This window comes from Trachemys scripta, chromosome 2 (genome assembly GCF_013100865.1).
Source record: "Trachemys scripta elegans isolate TJP31775 chromosome 2, CAS_Tse_1.0, whole genome shotgun sequence".
In the NCBI taxonomy this organism is placed as follows: domain Eukaryota; kingdom Metazoa; phylum Chordata; order Testudines; family Emydidae; genus Trachemys; species Trachemys scripta.
Genome location: NC_048299.1, coordinates 261,623,996 through 261,642,167, shown reverse-complemented (window position 1 = coordinate 261,642,167; position 18,172 = coordinate 261,623,996). Strand labels below are relative to the sequence as shown.

At 44.5% G+C, this 18,172-nt stretch overlaps 1 protein-coding gene across 1 annotated transcript in view; it reads right to left on the bottom strand.

The window, feature by feature from the left end:
• FER1L6 (fer-1 like family member 6) overlaps positions 1-18,172 on the bottom strand; it is a 148,221-nt gene that overhangs the window by 72,509 nt on the left and 57,540 nt on the right. Inside the window, exons 8-13 of the mRNA XM_034763575.1 lie at positions 15,944-16,100; positions 14,928-15,114; positions 10,237-10,429; positions 8,941-9,287; positions 4,178-4,286; positions 1,481-1,667 (exon numbers count right to left, since the gene is read on the bottom strand). Coding sequence (XP_034619466.1) covers positions 1,481-1,667; positions 4,178-4,286; positions 8,941-9,287; positions 10,237-10,429; positions 14,928-15,114; positions 15,944-16,100 — 1,180 coding nt within the window. The remainder of the gene's footprint in view (positions 1-1,480; positions 1,668-4,177; positions 4,287-8,940; positions 9,288-10,236; positions 10,430-14,927; positions 15,115-15,943; positions 16,101-18,172) is intronic.

Sequence of the window (18,172 nt, the reverse complement as noted above, 5' to 3'; positions counted from 1 at the left end):
AATTTATGGGTGTTAGCACAATATTTATTTGACATATTGAATGTCCTACCGTAGTACTGATTAATATTAGGAATATCCTTTCAGTGACAGTGATTACAATTACCAATGACATTCCTGCTGTCTGAGGGCCCTAGCAGGTCAAGACACCATGAGAGGAGAAAAATTAAAAAAACAAAACAATGTATATCTACACAAATTAGAGGGAAATGGATCCTTAATGAGAGAAAGCTTTATAAATATCTGAGCCAGCTAAAAATGGAATTGCAGCTTTGAAGAGTGTTTCATTCTTTTACTGCAGCTATTTAAACCTGAATTCCTGTCAGGGGAAAAACTAAAAATCCTGCAGTCTGCTTTACAGGATAATAACCCAGCAGGAGCCCATTTGTAGCACTATTATGAGAGAAGAGGGGCAACTATATTCTTGACAGACAATGATTTTCACCTCTGTAGTGCCAAAAAAAAAAAAGAAAGAAAAGAAGAAAAAGTAAAAGAAAAGTCTTACAACGTCTTTCGTTCTTCCTTAATTTCACTGACCATTATTTAATTTAATTGCATGATTTACTGTCAGGAAGGACCCAATCCAAACAGTTCTGAACTTTGTGCAGGTTCAGAAACCAAAACAGAGATCCAGATCCAAAATTCCCAGATAGTCCCTATGTCTATAACTCCTGCTGGCAGTGCCTTGAAGCCTACAGGAAGAGGTACTGTCAAGTTTTGGGCCTCCTGTATTATAGAACTTCCTCTGCTCGGCACTCAGTAATGTCAGGAATAGTTCTATCTACTATTGTGTTTTATTGATATCTTTGACATGAAATGAAATGTGAGTGTGAGAGAAAGAAAATCACCTCTGTACATTAACAAGTCCATCTGCAAACTTCTTTTTGTATTTTTTTGCTCTGTCAACTCCCCATCTTTTCTCCATGGTCTGTTCTTCTCTTCCCACCCCCATCTGTGCTATTATTTGTTATTTAAATCTTATTTTCTAAATCTTGAAATGTTTTGGAAATCTGATTATCTTCAAAATAAGGACCAGATTCTGATACCCTTGTTCACTTGAATAATACCTGCTCTTCATGTAATCTCACTGATTTCAGCGGAGCTACTTACAGAGTAAGGTACTAATCACTGTCATTAAGGGTATTGGACTCTGGCCCTAAATTTGTACTGAACTGAGTTGAAAAAGCTACTCTCCCTTCTCTGACTCTACCATGTGGCACTGTAATATAGTCTTGTTAAAGGCACCAAAAGTTCTAAGGCCAACCAACATTTGATCCAAGATCCTCAGCTGGTGTAACCCAGCGCAGATCCGTTGACTTGAATAGGGCTTTCCTGATTTACACCGGCCAATTATGTTTTAGCACGTTCTACAATAGGTTGTTCAGTGCTGTTAGCAATTGCTAAATCAAAAACCTACATCCTAGTGCTACAGGGCAAAAGCCAGAAAGCTACACATTAAGATCATGAAGTTCAAATGTTCTACCGATTTCCTTCTGTGAGGAGTGGCTTCTCAGGGTGGGTGGTGGATATCATTGGTACTGCAACATCATGTGATGCTTCACCCTCCCCTTCATGCAGTAATGGGGCACTTTCTTCCTCTTCTCCCTCATGTCCCTTCTTTTTACTACCAGCTTCTGGTGACACTCCATCAATAACATTTCCAAAGTTACCTAGAGATACAAAACAAGGTTATAAGGGCAGGGAATGGAATCAGGCTACATAGGAGATAGGGTGATAAACCTGAGTGAACTGTAGTTCTTTGCTTTATTGTTAATGCATCCCAAAATGGTATTAGCCTGTTTTTAAAAAGTGATATAGGAACATAGATATTTTTAATTGTTCCAGTCCTTTAGGGCAGATCCCATTTCCTTATTTCCTACTCTTGTGCAGGAGCTGCTCCTAGTAGTCTATGTATCTCTAACTCCTGCTCCTTTTTTCTAGCTGTCTTTATAGCTTTACAGGGGCTTTTCTTTGCAGTGAAGAGCCTGGACACCTGTAGAAGGAGCTGGAAGCACCAAGTGACCTGCCAGGTCTCCACTGATCAGCTGTCTGGATAATCTGTTTCCAGTAATCCCTAGTCTACAGTTTGAGACCCACTGGTTTAACCACTGTATGATGGTATAGAAGTCCATATACAGCAGGAGCTAGATTGTCCTCATGCAATGGTTTTACACTGGGGAGCTTTACAATAGTGTGAAGCCTTATGTGCTCACAACAGACATCCGTGTTGTCCAAGAGACTGTTAAATGGAAACATTAGGCTCTGGCAAATTCAGGGATCATGTCCTCATAAAGAGTGCAGAGACCGGTGAATGTCTGGGATCCAGCCAGTATGGATTTAGTTAAAAGCTCAGCAGAGCTTGAGATATTTTTACAGATTTCATTACAAAGTTAGAGCCAGAGAATTCTTTTGTAGAATTTCTGGAGTGAAGCACAAAGCGGACAATCCCTGTGTACAAAAAAACCAAAGTGATTCCAACTGAACCCCTCTGCCCCCACCTCTTACTTAGCACACTATTCTGACAATGCTCTGATGTCTATTGGTTATGGCAACAAGGGTTAGCCACGTTATCTGTCCAGGCTCCACCCCAGCAAGATTAATAAGGCTAAGGTGGTTACTTCCTTTAAATGGTAATACAGGACTGCTATAGCAGGTATAGCAATGTGCTGCCTTCTAATGGGTGATGCTGCCCTCTAGTAGCTGGCCCACAGAGAGAATATGGAACCGACATTAGCTAATGGAATTCTAAAAGGTGCCTGAATTTTTGGAGTGGATAGTACAGAGTTGTAGCCCCAGCTCCCACTGTGTGTGTGAAATTTCAATGGTGATTGTATCTGCTATTTGCAACACATGGATCCTAATTACAAAAGCTGTTTTCAGATGTGTTAAAGCCTGTTTTCATTCAAGCTAATTTAGCATTGTATGGGTTCAGAGGGGGCCTTACTAACAGCAATGCTGTGGGGAACACGTTGCACTCATGATTCACAAATTTCATCTGAGAATACTGTCATGCCTATAGAAATGTACCAGAGAGGGCAGTTGTCAGTTGACATGAGGAGGGTATGTATCAAACTGGCTATTACAGTTTTAATTAGAGATGGGCTTGAGGCTGAAATTGGGGTCTGAATCTCAGACGCTATTAGTCACATTTGGATCCCAATTCCAAACACGCACAAAGCTGAAGGCTGCCAGAACCAGTTTTCTGATCCAGACTCACTGCCAGTTTTAATTCCTAATGTGAACTGGTCTTTGGCCTTTATTGCACAAGTACACAACGAGCTTGCTGTTAATTTTGGCTTATTTTCCCACAGAATATCAGCATAAGTCAATATTACACATTGCTTTGTTTGCCTACGAGGTCACTCCCTGCACTCATATTCTTCAGAAGGAACACCTATCCAGACACGTGAGCGAACATCAGGAAAATACGGGACTGTCACTGTGCACAGAGACCTCGTTAGGTAGGTAAACCAAGAAAGGATGGGCAAAGTCCTTCAGGTGAAATCAGGTTCGATCCAGGCTTTCACCTGGAACTGATCTTTCTGAGGTTTGGAAATGTTCAGCTAACATTTTTAAAAAGATCTTTCGTTTTCTCTTTACGCTGCACTGGGGGCAAATCCTGGCCCCGCCACCACAGCTGCAGAGGAGCCCGTGTGCAGCAGAACCAGTAGAGGGCAGGATTTAGCCAGGCTTCTTAGAGGAGGTGCACCTGTGTGTGTGGTGTGGGACTCAGCTCTACCCTGACCTCCTCTACACCAGCATGCAGGAAGGGCCAGGGTGTCGGTAGGATTGGGCCAGATCCCCTGCAGAGAGGATCCATTAGAACCATGGGAGCTGCAGTAGCTGCTGCACAGCGATCTGCAGCTTGGGGCGAATAGTCCTTGTGATTCATCCCTCTCACACAGATACCCAGGACACAGTCTACTATGCTAGATGGCACTAGATGAGAAGATTTGGACCTATGGAATCCAACTGTGACTGAAAGCAACAAAGGCTCGGTGCTTCCAGATGGAGTGAAAGAAGGAAATACCAGAAAAATTGTGACACCCAGTCCCATGACGTTCAGAGATGAATTGAAATTTACAGGTATTTCTCTGCAGTCAGCCCCTTCAATAACATAGTCACCTTGATGCACTGAGACTTAACTCCTGCATTGGAGGAGCGTTTTACACATCCTTACCAACAGAAACCTCAAAGCTTATTGGTTTATCTCCAACCTTCCTGTCAATCATCGTGGCTTCAAAAAATGCCCCAAAGAGCAGGAATTCCTCAGAGTCCTCTTTGTGGATCTGTGGGGGGGAAATGACATTGGTTTTATCTTTTACTATTTTTCTTAGTACACAAAAGCAGTGCTTAATTTGTGCCAGGGCTGAGCCCCAGCGCCTCTGGGCTTGTCACATTAGTTATGAAAATAAAAAATTTGCTTGAGCCTCGGCATCTAATTGCTTGATCCCCAGCACCTCTTTCATTACAAATTAAGCACTGCACAGAAGTCTCTATGAATGGTTTCAGCACATTCACTTACTGTCATACAATCATTCAAATTATCTATTTTTGTTTCAGTGCAACAGTGAAATTTCACTCTCTTGAAATAAGTCATATTAAACTTAGTGTGGCAATATAACTTCCGAGCAATGATGTAGTTCAACTACAGTATATAGCATTCTAATGAATTCCGACCCTAGAGTTTTCACATCTGTGCTGCCCCCTTGAGTCACTTCATAAAATCATAGAAATGTAGGGCTGGAAGGGATCTCAAGAAGCCATCTAGTCCAGCTCCCTCTGCTGTAGCAGGACCAAGTAAACCTCCCAGACCATCAATGACAGGTGTTTGTCCAAGTTATTCTTAAACTTCCAGTGATGGGGATTCCACAACCTACCTTGGAAGCCTATTCCATTGTTTAACTATCTGTATAGTTACACTTTTTCCCCCCTCATATCTAACCTAAATGACTCTTACTGCAGATTAAGCCCATTACCTCTTGCCCTAACTTCTGTGGGCATGATAATAATTGATCACTGTCCTCTTTATAACAGCCCTCAACATATTTGAAGACTTTTATCAGGTTCTGCCTCTGTCCTCTTTTCCCAAGACTAAACATACCCAGTTTTTTTAACCTTTCCTCACAGGTCAGGTTTTCTAAACCTTTTATTATTTTTATGGTTCTCTTCTGGTCTCTCTCCAATTTGTCTGCATCTTTCCTAGGTGTGGTGCCCAGAATTGGACACAGTACTCCAGCTGAGACCTCACCAGTGCTGAGTAGAGCAGGACAATTATCTCTCTCATCTTACATACAACACTCCTGGTAATGCACTCCAGAATATTAGCCTGGGAGATGCTGAGCATTCTCAAGGCAATGAGATTTGAAGGTGCTCAGCATCTTCTCAGGAAGCACTCAGCACCTCGCAGTATCAGAGCCCCAGTCCAAAGCCCATTGCAATCCATGGGAGTCTTCTCATTCAATCGGCTTCGGATCAGACCCCAGTACACTGTTAGTTGTTCAAAGGCTGTAAGCACAGTGATGGTATGGATAGTTCTCTGATATTTACTTTCACTGTGGGAATGTTGATTTAGTGAGTGTAAATCCAAGCACAAGTTGGCCCAGTGAGTCTCCTAAAAGACTGTGTAACAGGGCAATGAACGAAAGAAACCATGTGTATTTTAATGCTTGTTTGCCTGCCTTTCTCAAAGGAACAAACCGCTCTTGGTACAGCTCAGCGCATATATGCCTTGAAATAAGTATGCAGTGTACTATTGCAGGGGATAACTCTAAGTTGAAAGAAATATCAGCATGTCATAGTAAAACTACCAAAGACAATGCATTGCAGTTGAATTTCAGTTTTCATTTCCCTGTTGCATGATTTTTTTTAACATTACCATGAAGCATATGGCAATGAGTGAAACTAGGACTCAGAATCTGTGCCATACTCTTCTATTCCCATTTACAAAAGTAATGAATTTTGAATGCTCATTATGTTCTTGGTATTGTGCTCAGTCAGTAATGTCAGATTATGAGGCACGGTGATTTACCCCAATCTGCAGAGAGACCTCATAAAAATGTTGCAGATTTTATCACTTTTCAATTTATTTGTAATCTCCAGCATTCTTGACTTCCCTTTTACATGTCAGTAACATAATGATTCTGTCTACAGCAGCAGGAAATATATTTGAATGTCAACAAGGAAAGAATATCAAACAGGATGGAGATGTGTTATTGCATTTTATTCATTCTGAATTTGAGAGTCAGATACCAGTTGCTAACAATTATCTTGATTGTAATAAATCCTTATTGTTACTATTAATTGGCATTATAGTAGTGTCTATTTATCTACGTGAGATACTTCTATAGTCCTTATTACTTTATCTAAGCACTTCAAAATCTTTAATGTAGTTATCCTCAGAACACCCCATTAGCCTCATTAACAGATGGAGAACTGAGTTACAGACACTCAAAGGTATTTAAGTTCCTAACTCCCATTAAAATCAATGGGAGTTAGATGCCTTTGAGGACCTGACCTAAATGACTTGCCCAAGGTCACCGTGGTAGAGCAGGAAATTGAACCTGGGGTTCCAAGTCCAGTCTAGAGCTGTAGCCACTGGACCCCCCTTCCTCTCACATTGCACTAGACCCTTTTAAAACAGAAAGGGACTGAGCCCCAGCTGATGTAAATCAGCCAAACTCAATTTGTATGAAGTTAATGGAGCTACACTAATTTACAGCAGCTGAAGATCTTGCCCATACTAAGTTGTGATCCCTGCTCCAAAGAGCTTGTGTAACCCGAGACACTTAGAGAGAGAGATAAAGTGAGTCTGCTCGACAGCCTTAGCTAACAGCCAGTTGGCTTTTAGTTCATGCGGTAGAGGCTCATGCACTAAGCTCCAGAGGCCGCAGGTTCGATCCTGCCTGCCGACGATTGGGATCTGTCGGCGTTACACTCGCAATTCCAGAAGAGAAGCCACATGAAGGATAAGAGAGAGGTGAAAACATGCAGTTGGGCTGCTTCTTCTCACACTTCTGCCAGTTTCACACTAGTGACTTTAATGGTGCTACTACTGATTGGCATAAATAAAGGAAGACAATCAGACCCTGTGTCTATCAATCCCAACTATCCCCGCTGGCTCGATTCCTAGATATTATTAGTTGCCAGTTTCTTGTAGGTATTGCAGCAGAAGTGGGCCTTGAGGAGGAAATTAAAGAAGGAGAGGCTAGTGGCCTTAATGACTGTGAGCCAAATTCTCTGCTGGTGTAAATAGGTGAAATTCTACTGAAGGCAATGGAGCTATATCCATTTACCCCAGCACACAATTTGGCCCTAGTTCAGGGAAGATGGCCCTCACTACTGTGGTGGCAGTCTGCAAGCTGCATTCTCCATCCCGAATGACCATAAAGAGAGAGGTTCCTAAAGAAAGGAAATGCTGATGGTCATAGACCTGAGAAAGGCTAGGTTCTGCCTCTTCATATCCAGGGCCGGCTCCAGGCACCAGCCTGGCAAGCAGGTGCTTGGGGCGGCCACTCCGGAGAGGGGCGGCACGTCCAGCTATTTGGTGGCAATTCGGCGGACGGTCCTTCACTCCCGCTAAGAGCGAAGGACCTCCCGCCGAATTGCCGCCACAGATCGCGATCGCGGCTTTTTTGGGGAGGGGGCTGCTTGGGGCGGCCAAAACCCTGGAGCCAGCCCTGTTCATATCACCAAGTTTTCTAACACAGCAGAGCCTTTTGTCAACCATGCTCAGATGCCCATTAAAGGTACCCACCAGGGGTGGATGGAGCCTCCCAATTCAATGAGTGCACTTCAGTAAATTGCTGAGGGGGCGCCAGGTACCTGCAGCAGCGTGCTCTGCCCCAGGACCACAACCCTAATCCCAGCCTGGTGTGGAGGAGAAGTCACAGGTAAGGGGATGGCTGGAGAGAAAGCCCGCCCCACACTCACCCTGGAGCAGCAGTTCCTGTCCCGTGGGTCTGGGCCCAGCTCCCTGCTCTGAGCATTGTGACCTGGCATACAGGATTGCAGCGCCACTCAGGTTTGGCCTTCCTCCATCGTCATGAGTGGTGCTTCAATCCCAGGCACAATCCCCAGAGTGGGTAGCCAGGCCCAGCCCCCTTTCCCCCACTCGAGACACGAGCTGCTGCTGTGGGGTAAGTGTGGGACAGATTCACTCTCGCCCATGGGCCTCCCCTCTGCACTGGGCCAGAAGGAGTGTATATTTGCCTGTGAAAATGTACGTTTTCTCAATGCAGTTCTGCTCTTGGGGGGTCTATACCCAAATATGATTAACGTGAAGCCTATCAACATTGTATCAAAAACATTCAGTATTTTTGCACCCTTGGTTTCATTATTTCTGTGGGTGCACAGTAAAGCTACTGCTGGTGTCCACCCACTGTTTCGGAAACAGTTTATTTCCAAGAGAGAATGAGGAACCTAATTTTTAAATGTGTGTGTCCTATTATGACACCCCAAAACTAAAAGTGGGTGCTTAAATAAAGCTACTCAACATTAGATGGTGAATACTTCAGGTCTAGAACTTAGGAACATGGGAATTGCCATATTGGGTCAGACCCATGGTCCAACTAGTCCAGTATCCTGTCTCTGACAGTTGCTAGCACCAGGTGCCTGAGAAGAAAGTGCAAGAAACCCTACAATAGGAAGCTATGGGACTGAGTCTTCCTATATGTGTGCAAACCCTATATGCGGGGTGCTTGTACTGTACCTATAGCAAATAATGATTTCCATCCTATTCAGTATATGATATTAATGACATATATAAATTTATGATCCATTTGCATGGCAAACCCTGTAACTGGATGTGAGCTCATGAACCCACTGCATCTGTGGTGATTCACATCCAGGTTACAGACCTGACTGCATGACTGGGGCCTTAGTTTGTCAATTAGCTACATGCTTTGAACCAAGCATCAATCAATCTCTAAATTTTAAACTAACCTCAGTGGGCACATCGAAGGGCTCAACTTCCGCCTCGGTGGAGTTTGCCTTGTCTGAAGGAGAAGATGATTTCCCATCCTCTGCTTTGTCTGTTTTCTCTTTTCCTTTAGATGCTTTGGAGTCTTTATCTTTGGAAGGTAACTTTATCTCTTTGATGATCTTTGAAAATTTAGACTCTTGCGCTCCCCCTGAAAGTATCTCCACTGCAATTTCAATTAGGAGGCGGCCTCTAAAGGAGACGCCTTCCCCAAAACCTTCATTGAGTTCCTGGTGGTCGTCCATTAGGGAGTGGTTCCTAGGTGAGCCATAGAGATTGATCCAAGCTGGTCCAAAAGTAGGCAAGAACCCTGGAGATGATGCATATTTTACAATATTTGCATTACAAGCTTTCACTCTCTCACACATTGTTTGCAGAACTCTGTTCTCTGAGAGTTTTACTCATAAGGGGGCTCAATCTGGCCCCACTTCTATGGGTGCTGGTGTCCCTCCAGCTGCAGAATGGGATTTGGGGAGGCTGTACTCGTGTGCATATCCCAATACAGTACAGAGCACTGCTCCACAGGGGAAACCTATGTACTGTCACCTAGGGACTGGGGTGGTGCAGCATGAACCAGACTATCTGCCACAATGAGTCTCCTCCAGCAATTCCCTCGATGGAATGGGAGAGGTGCCAGAGCCCTGGAGTGGCTCCCTTCATGCTCTGCAGATTGAGACTGGGATATGGGGGGAAGATCCCTATCCTTGGACCAGGAGTTCCAATGCCCATCCTGTTACTTGGACTGGGAGCTGGGGAGAGGATTTAGCTCTATGACACTTTATAATGGTTTATTTTTCTCTTTTTGAGTAACTGGGAACAAATAGTTGCCATTGAGTAGATCAGAAATACAAGGCTGGTCTGCCCCTGAAAAGTGATACATACTTGTTTGCCTGGCAATGCAAGTGCCTTTGGCATTAGCCCTGAATTCACATCACTTGACCCTAACTGAATTAGAAACACCACATGGAAACAGATCATTGCCACATTCCCAGAAAGGGTAAGAATCCTTTTAGATACTGATCAAAATGGTGATTTTTAGGAGTCTTTGTAACAAAGGGGACAACAGCATTCCATTAAACACACAAAAAGATTCAGCTCTGTATAAAATAGGATTTTTCATACAACCAACAAAAGGCCTACCCCACACTAAAGCCCTTTGGAGTCCTTAATTGGGTCTTAACTAGTATCCAGTCATCATGCTGGTGAATTTTATCCTACGGGCGGGGGAGAGTTTTTATAACAAACATTTTCCTCTTTACCTTTATCTCCATCTTGTTCATTTGAGATTTTTTTCAGGTCTATGAAGTGTGTGGCTAAGGCCACATCATTCATGCTGCCTTCATCCCACACCTGGATTTTGACTCTTCGACACAGGGGGGGAAACATTTCCTTGAAGACAATCTGTTCATGCCACACAGGATCAGCACAGTTTTTTTGCACTGTTGTTCGTCCCTGAAATGAAAGACCAGCAGCTCTAGACCTTGACGCTAGACTAGATTCTGGAGAACAATGCTGCGTGTAACAAAGTCCTCTAGCAAGCCCTGTCTCTTCTATCACAGAGAAAGCATGTGGTCTAAATAAAAATAATTTTTAAGCACAGTTTTCCAGTCTACAGGGCCGGCTCCAGGCACCAGCCTGGCAAGCAGGTGCTTGGGGCGGCCGCTCCGGAGAGGGGCGGCACGTCCAGCTATTCAGCGGCAATTTGGCCGACGGTCCCTCACTCCCGCTCGGAGCGAAGGACCTCCTGCCGTATTGCCGCCGCAGATCGTGATCGCAATCGCGGCTTTTTTTTTTTTGGCTGCTTGGGGCGGCCAAAACCCTGGAGCCGGCCCTGGCAGTCTAGTATATTTACTGAAACTTGAAAGCATCTCTGCTTTTCTATTAGTCAGTGCTAACACAGAGCATAATGCTACATTGCAATAACTACTGTGGGAGTTTCCTTCTTTGTTTTCTCCTAAGTATTTAATGAAGGGCTACATCCTGGCCTTGGAATTCTCACGCAGGACTAGTAGAGTTTAGTTTGATGTGTAACTCTTCAATGTACCAGTTCAATTCCTCTCTGTGCACTCAGAGTGATATTTCTGCCACGCAAAACTGCACATATGGAGGTGGCCTTTTAAATTAAAACTTTGGTTCTAAAGAACAAGTGGTACTTTAGCGCAGTTGTTGCCTGTCAGGTGAAATCTATCCCTAGCTAGCACAAGGCCTTATGCATCACTTGTGACCCATTTCGACTTATTTATTTGCAGGATTATTTTAGTTTACCTTTAAAAGGAGGAACTAAATTAGAATGAGGCAAGTCCTGGCTGCAGTGTGCACCCCATGTGACTGGGCATGTCAGGGAGGGCCCAAAGGGGCAGGAATCCTCCACCTAGACCTGAAAGTGAAAGCAGGGCTGTTCCAGCGACCTTACTGCAACTTCTGGCTGTAGTATTGTTTTTTGCATTCCTAGTTCTCAGGGGAACAGCCAATGGATCCATGCAGTCCTGGATCCATCTGCCCGAATTCATGCCTCCTGACATTTCACGTGGCTAAAGCAAGATGCAGTATCATTCAGGACTGGCCTATCTGCTCCAGATGGGTGGAGGGACCAAATCTGAGTGCTGCTGCAATGCTGTGCACCAGGTTGCAACACCATTCAGTTTTGGGGCCCTCTCAAACAAGAGGCCGAGGGCAAACTGCCCCTTTCTGGATGACCCTGAATGCAGGAAATATTCACTTCATCTGGGGGTTAAAACAGGACAGTTCTGCAAAACCTGGGACTTTTTGGGAGGTCTGCCCTAATCCTTAACCCCGCATCCGATAGTAAATTGGATAATTCCTACCCCTATAATTAGAAAACACAAACTGTGCACAAAGACTTTCACAAACCCACAAATAGGTCAGATATTTGCACCCACATTTTTTTTTCGGGTGTAAAGTTTTACATATTCAGAAAGTCAGCTTTGTGCACGTGAACTGAAAGCATGGGTGCAAATTAGGAAGCTAGAAGTCTGCAATAATGGCTTCATTTGCAGTCGCAATGCATTTGTCATGCACAAAATGAATTTCTGCAAAAGCCTCCATATGAACAGATTTGAAAAGTTAATGAAAAAATATGGGTGTAAATATTCAGCCTGATTCTGATCTCAGTTACACCAGTGTAATGAAGACAAACTCCATGCCAGTCAATTAAGTTACACAAAAGTAAAACTGGTGTAAGTGTAACGCATGTGTCTCTTTAAGAGACCCACTGCGGGGGGGTAGGAGTGAATTGTGTCTGGGTCATTGTTGCTAGGCAGATTAAGCACTCCACATCCAGAAGCTGCTGGAATTATGTGTGGTAGTTTTGGGTCTGCTCCAAGACAGGGCCAGTGCAACCATTTAGGCGACCTAGGCGGTTGCCTAGGGCACTAGGATTTGGGGGGCGCCATTTTCTTTGGCAGCGACCGCAGCGGCCGGATCTTCGGCCGCCCCGGTCGCTGCCGGCATTTAGGCGGAGGGAGCTGGGGCAGTGGAGTGCGGGGAGGGCCGCCTGCAGCAAGGGTAGGGGCGGCACGCAGGGGAACTCCCCGCCCCAGCTCACCCCTGCCCCGCCTCCTCCCCGAGCACATCGCGGCTGCTTCACTTCTCCCGCCTCCCAGGCTTGCGGCACCAATCAGCTTAGGTGGCGCAAGCCTGGGAGGCGGGAGAAGTGAAGCAGTGATGGCGTGCTCGGGGAGGAGGCGGGGCAAGGGTGAGCTGGGGCAGGGGGGTGCCTCAGGGTGGGGAGCCTCAGGGCGGAGGGGGGGATCTACCATGGGGGGGGCTCAGGGATGGGGCGGGGGACGCAAAGGTGGAAGTTTCGTCTAGGGCGTGAAACATCCTTCCACCAGCCCTGCTCCAATAGGTTCCCTGCTGCTGGGGTCAGACTCCATGAGGGCGAGCAGTCAGGGCAGCTGCTTTACAAAGGGCCATGTGCCCTGTGTGAGTTGGGAGAAGCTGAGCACAGAAGCAGGCTGTTGTCCCTAACTCGGCAGTATTTTGCAGCAGGTTAGTGATATTGTTAACCCTCTAACGGGGCAGCCTGGGCAATGGTAATTATAGCAAGGGGAAACTCGGAGGGAAAAATAATTTATTCTATTTTAACTGTATGCTTTGAATGTTGATTTGATTTTAGCCAAACTGTTTTAGTTAAATTGTCTCAACTAGTCTGAGTCACCAACTAATGGGGAAAGAGTCATTTATATTTTGCTATTCTCCGTTTTCTATTTTCTTGTAACAGGGTTTTCTTAAAATCTATACACTTGTGACTTAACTGAGTGGTTGGTTAATCAGTTCGCCGACTGGCTAGCAGTGATTTCAGCAGAGGAAGAGTTTGCCTGGATCCCAACAGAAGATTCCTACAAGCAAGTCTACACTTGGAGAGGGGGTCGATCTATGTTACGCAACCTCAGCTATGTGAATAATGTAGCTGAAGTCGACGTACTTAGATCAACTTACCATGGTGTCTTCACTGCGGTGAGTCGACTGCTGCCGCTCCCCCGTCACTCCGCCTATGCCTCTAGCGGCAGTGGAGTACAGGAGTTGACGGGAGAGCGCTCGGGGGATCTATTTATCGCATCTAGTCTAGACAAGACGATCCAGCGGGTAGTGTAAACATACCCTTACACTCAGCAGATTGTATAGATTTGGTGACCAAAGACTCTAACTGAGACTTAGGTGAACTAAAGCTAAGCTTTTGGGAACTCTCAGTTTCTTCTCACTATGTTTCTGTGGGGACCGAACTGTTCAGATTTTAATTTTTCTTCATTTATGTTTAAGTATAACTGTGAAGATAATGTCTGTGGATTATAAAATAGCTGTGTTATGCTGTAAAAATTAGATTATTATTGTTTCTTTATCATAAGATTTTATAAAGTTTTTTTAATTAAATTCATTTCTTTAGTTCCTTTTGGGACCTAAATGTGGGGAGGCTGACCCTATGCAATCCTTGCTGAAAACCCTTAGAGAATGACCTGTGGGTCTCCAGCTACTTTTCTATGGGAGTCGGGTATTTTTAGGCACTGGAGAGGGGCAGTGAGGTGAACTCTAGCTCACCCAAAGGTTACATAAGGCAAGAACTAGGCCTTTGGGCCTTGTCTGCACTAGCAAACTTCCTAGCCTGAATGAAGCATGAGTGAATCTCCACCAGTGGTAGCAATGGTGGAAATTACAGTACAAACAGGCCTCATCTGTAGGGACAATAATAAAAACAGCAGTGCCACTAGAGCCCTATGTCTGCGGTACAGCTTCCACCACAGCTACCGTCAGAAGAGAGTACAGAATGAGAGCTATGAAATTCATTAGTAAAGATGCAGCCTTAGAATCCAGCTTGTGACAGCTTGGGAATTTTAGCCTTTCGTGACTGTAAGCGAATTAGACGTATCGTATTAGCATAATACCACAGTGTGTAGTTTTTCTGCATCATGACTTCATGTTTTATTAATGTGAATCTACAGCACTTTATTTTCCCTACTACTATACCACTGGTATTAAGTCAGCAATTTACTCAGGTCCTGAGCAATTTGGGCACTAAAGATGACAAAAGAATGTACTCATCCTACTTTTCAAGACACTAAGCTCTGGTCTACAGTACAGAATTACTTTGGTATAACTACATTGCTCAGGGATGTGAATAATCCACACCCCTGAGTGACGTAGTTATACTGACCTAAGTGCTGATTTAGACAGTGCTATGTTGATGGAACAGCTTCTCCCACCAACATAGCTACCACTTCTCGTGGAGGTGGATTAACTAAGCCAACAGGAGAAGCTGTCTCCTGGCTTAGAGCGTCTTCATTGAAGAGCTACAGCTGCATCGCTGCAGCTGTGCTGATGCAGAGTTTTAAGTGTAGACCTGCCCTAAGTAAAAGTGCATCAGCTTTAACGTGTGCAAGTAACTCAATAGGAAACAAGGCCTACATTTGTGAGCAATACAGTCCCAATTTACCATTTGACCTGCAAACATGACCACCACATACGGATCCACAAGGTCCTTACTGTCGCCCATGAATGCTTTGGTGACATTAGCCATGATGCTGGAGTTCATCTTTGGAAGCCCCTCTGCTTTATAGATTCTCACATAAAATCTGGCCCACGGTCTTTCAGATGGAAATCCTTTGGGGATCAAGAGGTTCCTACAAGAAAAAAAAAAAAAAAGCCATTTCCCTCAGAATGAAAACGCGGCTAGACAATGAAGTGATTCCAAGACAATTTTTTTAACAAAGGGGTCACACCATTTTTTTACAGTGTAACTTGTGATAAATACTGTGTCCCAGAGACGGGGGATGGGAATGGGGGACATGGAGTGTGCATTTGTTTTTCCACCTAAATAAAAGCATTCTCTAGTGACCATAACTGCAGAAGGCGGCAACACCACTTGGCAAGCAAATGTCTATGAAGTGCCCCTGCTAGAAATGTTTATATTTTGTTCCTGTAAAATATATTGAGTATAGTGATAGGGCAGCACAGCATATGGTGTGTGTAGCTTGTAATGGGGGGCAGTGTTTGTACCTGTATATAAAGAATACACACACACACAATAGGAGGATAAAGAATATCTTCCTGTCATATTGTTTTTTTTTTTTTTTTTTTAAAAACAACACCTCAAGTTTGCTGCAATCTGGTGCATTCTCCAGGCAAAAAATTGCTGTTCAGAAATATTTCAAATAGCCCCAGAGTAAAGTCAGGCAGGCAGGGAGTTAGCAGTATCCTGAGATGAGAATGAACTCCCTCAGAGGCAGGGGACTGACAATAATGCCCCCCTTTCATTTGCTGGTGGAATTAGAAGAACTCTCCTGCCCCCCATCCCTTCCCAGCACATCAAAGCAGTACATACAGAGACTTTAGTTAAAACAATCCCAGATTAGACAAGCAAGGCATGTATTCTATAAACAGGAGAAAAGGACTTTTCATGGATTTTTTTTCTCTTTGACAGATGAAAAGTAAAGAAATTTTTTACAGTACTTTTCAATTTGCTCTTCAGCATCACTTGCTTTCTGAATGGCTTGTATCGTGTCTCCTTTCCCAGCAACACTGATATCACACTTCAGGTATCCCTTGGCTCCTGTCCTAATGTCAGCAGGGTCTGTGAGAAGTGCCCACTTGTCACAAAACTGATGACCTGTAAAACATACAAGCTAATACAAGTCATGGAAGACAGGAGACATTCCAGAAGACCGGAAAAGGGCAAATATAGTGCCCATCTATAAAATGGAAAATAAGGACAACCCAGGGAATTACAGACCAGTCAGCTTAACATCTGTACCAGAAAGATAATGGAGCAAATAATTAAGCAATCAATTTGCAAACACCTAGAAGATAATAATGTGATAAATAACAGTCAGCACGGATTTGTCAAGAACAAATCATGCCATACCAACCTGATAGCTTTCTTTGACAGGGTAACAAGCCTTGTGGATGGGGGGGAAGCGGTAGATGTGGTATATCTTGACTTTAGTAAGGCTTTTGATACTGTCTCACATGACCTTCTCTTAAACAAACTAGGGAAATACAACCTAGATGGAGCTACTATAAGGTGGATGCATAACTAGTTGGAAAATCATTCCCAGAGAGTAGTTACCAGTGGTTCACAGTCATGTTCGAAGGGCATAACAAGTGGGGTCCCACAGGTATCAGTTCTGGGTCCAGTTCTGTTCAGTGTTTTCATCAATGATTTAGAAAATGGCATTGAGAGTACACTTAAAAAGTTTGCAGACGATACCAAGCTGGGAGGGGTTGCAAGTGCTTTGGAGGATAGGATTAAAATTCAAAATGATCTGGACGAACTGGAGAAATGGTTTGAAGTAAATAGGATGAAATTCAATAAGGACATTAGGAAGGAACAATCAGTTGCACACATACAAAATGGGAAATGACTACCTAGGAAGGAGTACTGCGGAAAGGGATCTGGGGGTCATAGTAGATCACAAGCTAAATATGAGTCAACAGTGTAACGCTCTGGCAAAAAAAGCAAACATAATTCTGGGATATACTAGCACGAGTATTGTAAGCAAGACATGAGAAATAATTCTTCTGCTCTACTCTGCACTGATTAGGCCTCAACTGGAGTATTGTATCCAATTCTGGGTGCCACATTTCAGGAAAGATGTGGACAAATTGGAGAAAGTCCAGAGAAGAGCAAAAAATGATTAAAAGTCTAGAAATCATGACCTATGAGGGAGAGATTGAAAAGATTGGATTTGTTTAATCTGAAGAAGAGAAGACTGAGAGGGGACATAACAGTTTTCAAGTACATAAAAGGTTGTTACAAGGAGCAAGGGGAAAAATTGTTCTTCTTAACCTCTGAAGATAGGACAAGATGCAATGGGTTTAAGCTGCAGCAAGGACGGTTTAGGTTGGACATTATGAAAAACTTTCTAACTGTCAGAGTGGTTAAGCCCTGGAAAAAATTGCCTAGGGAGGTTGTGGACTCTCCATCATTGGTGATTTTTAAGAGCAGGTTGGACAAACACCTGTCAGGGATGGTCTAGACCAGTGGTTCCCAAACTTGTTCTGCCGCTTGTTCAGGGAAATCCCCTGGCGGGCCGGGCCAGTTTGTGTGCCTGCTGTGTCTGCAGGTCCAGCTGATCACGGCTCCCACTGGCTGCGGTTCACTGCTCCAGGCCAATGGGAGCTGCTGGAAGCGGCGCAGGCCAAGGGACGTACTGGCTGCCACTTCCAGCAGCTCCCATTGGCCTGGAGCAGCGAACTGCGGCCACTGGGAGCTGCAATCGTCCGAACCTGCGGACGCGGCAGGTAAACAAACTGGCCCGACCCGCCAGAAGTTTTCCCTGCACAAGCGGTGGAACAAGTTTGGGAACCACTGATCTAGATAATAATTAGTCCTGCCTTGAGTGCAAGGAACTGGACTAGATGACCTCTCGAGGTCCCTTCCAGTTCTGTGATTCTGTGATTCTATGAAACACCACTCAGGACAATTTCTAAGGGCTCTGACTGCTGACATGCATGCTGCAGTGGGCGGGTTTGTGCCAGCTGCATGCCCAGCGTCAGAGCCCTTAGAAATTGTCCTGAGTGGTGTTTCATAGAATCACAGAATCACAGAACTGGAAGGGACCTCGAGAGGTCATCTAGTCCAGTTCCTTGCACTCAAGGCAGGACTAATTATTATCTAGATCAGTGGTTCCCAAACTTGTTCCACCGCTTGTGCAGGGAAAACTTCTGGCGGGTCGGGCC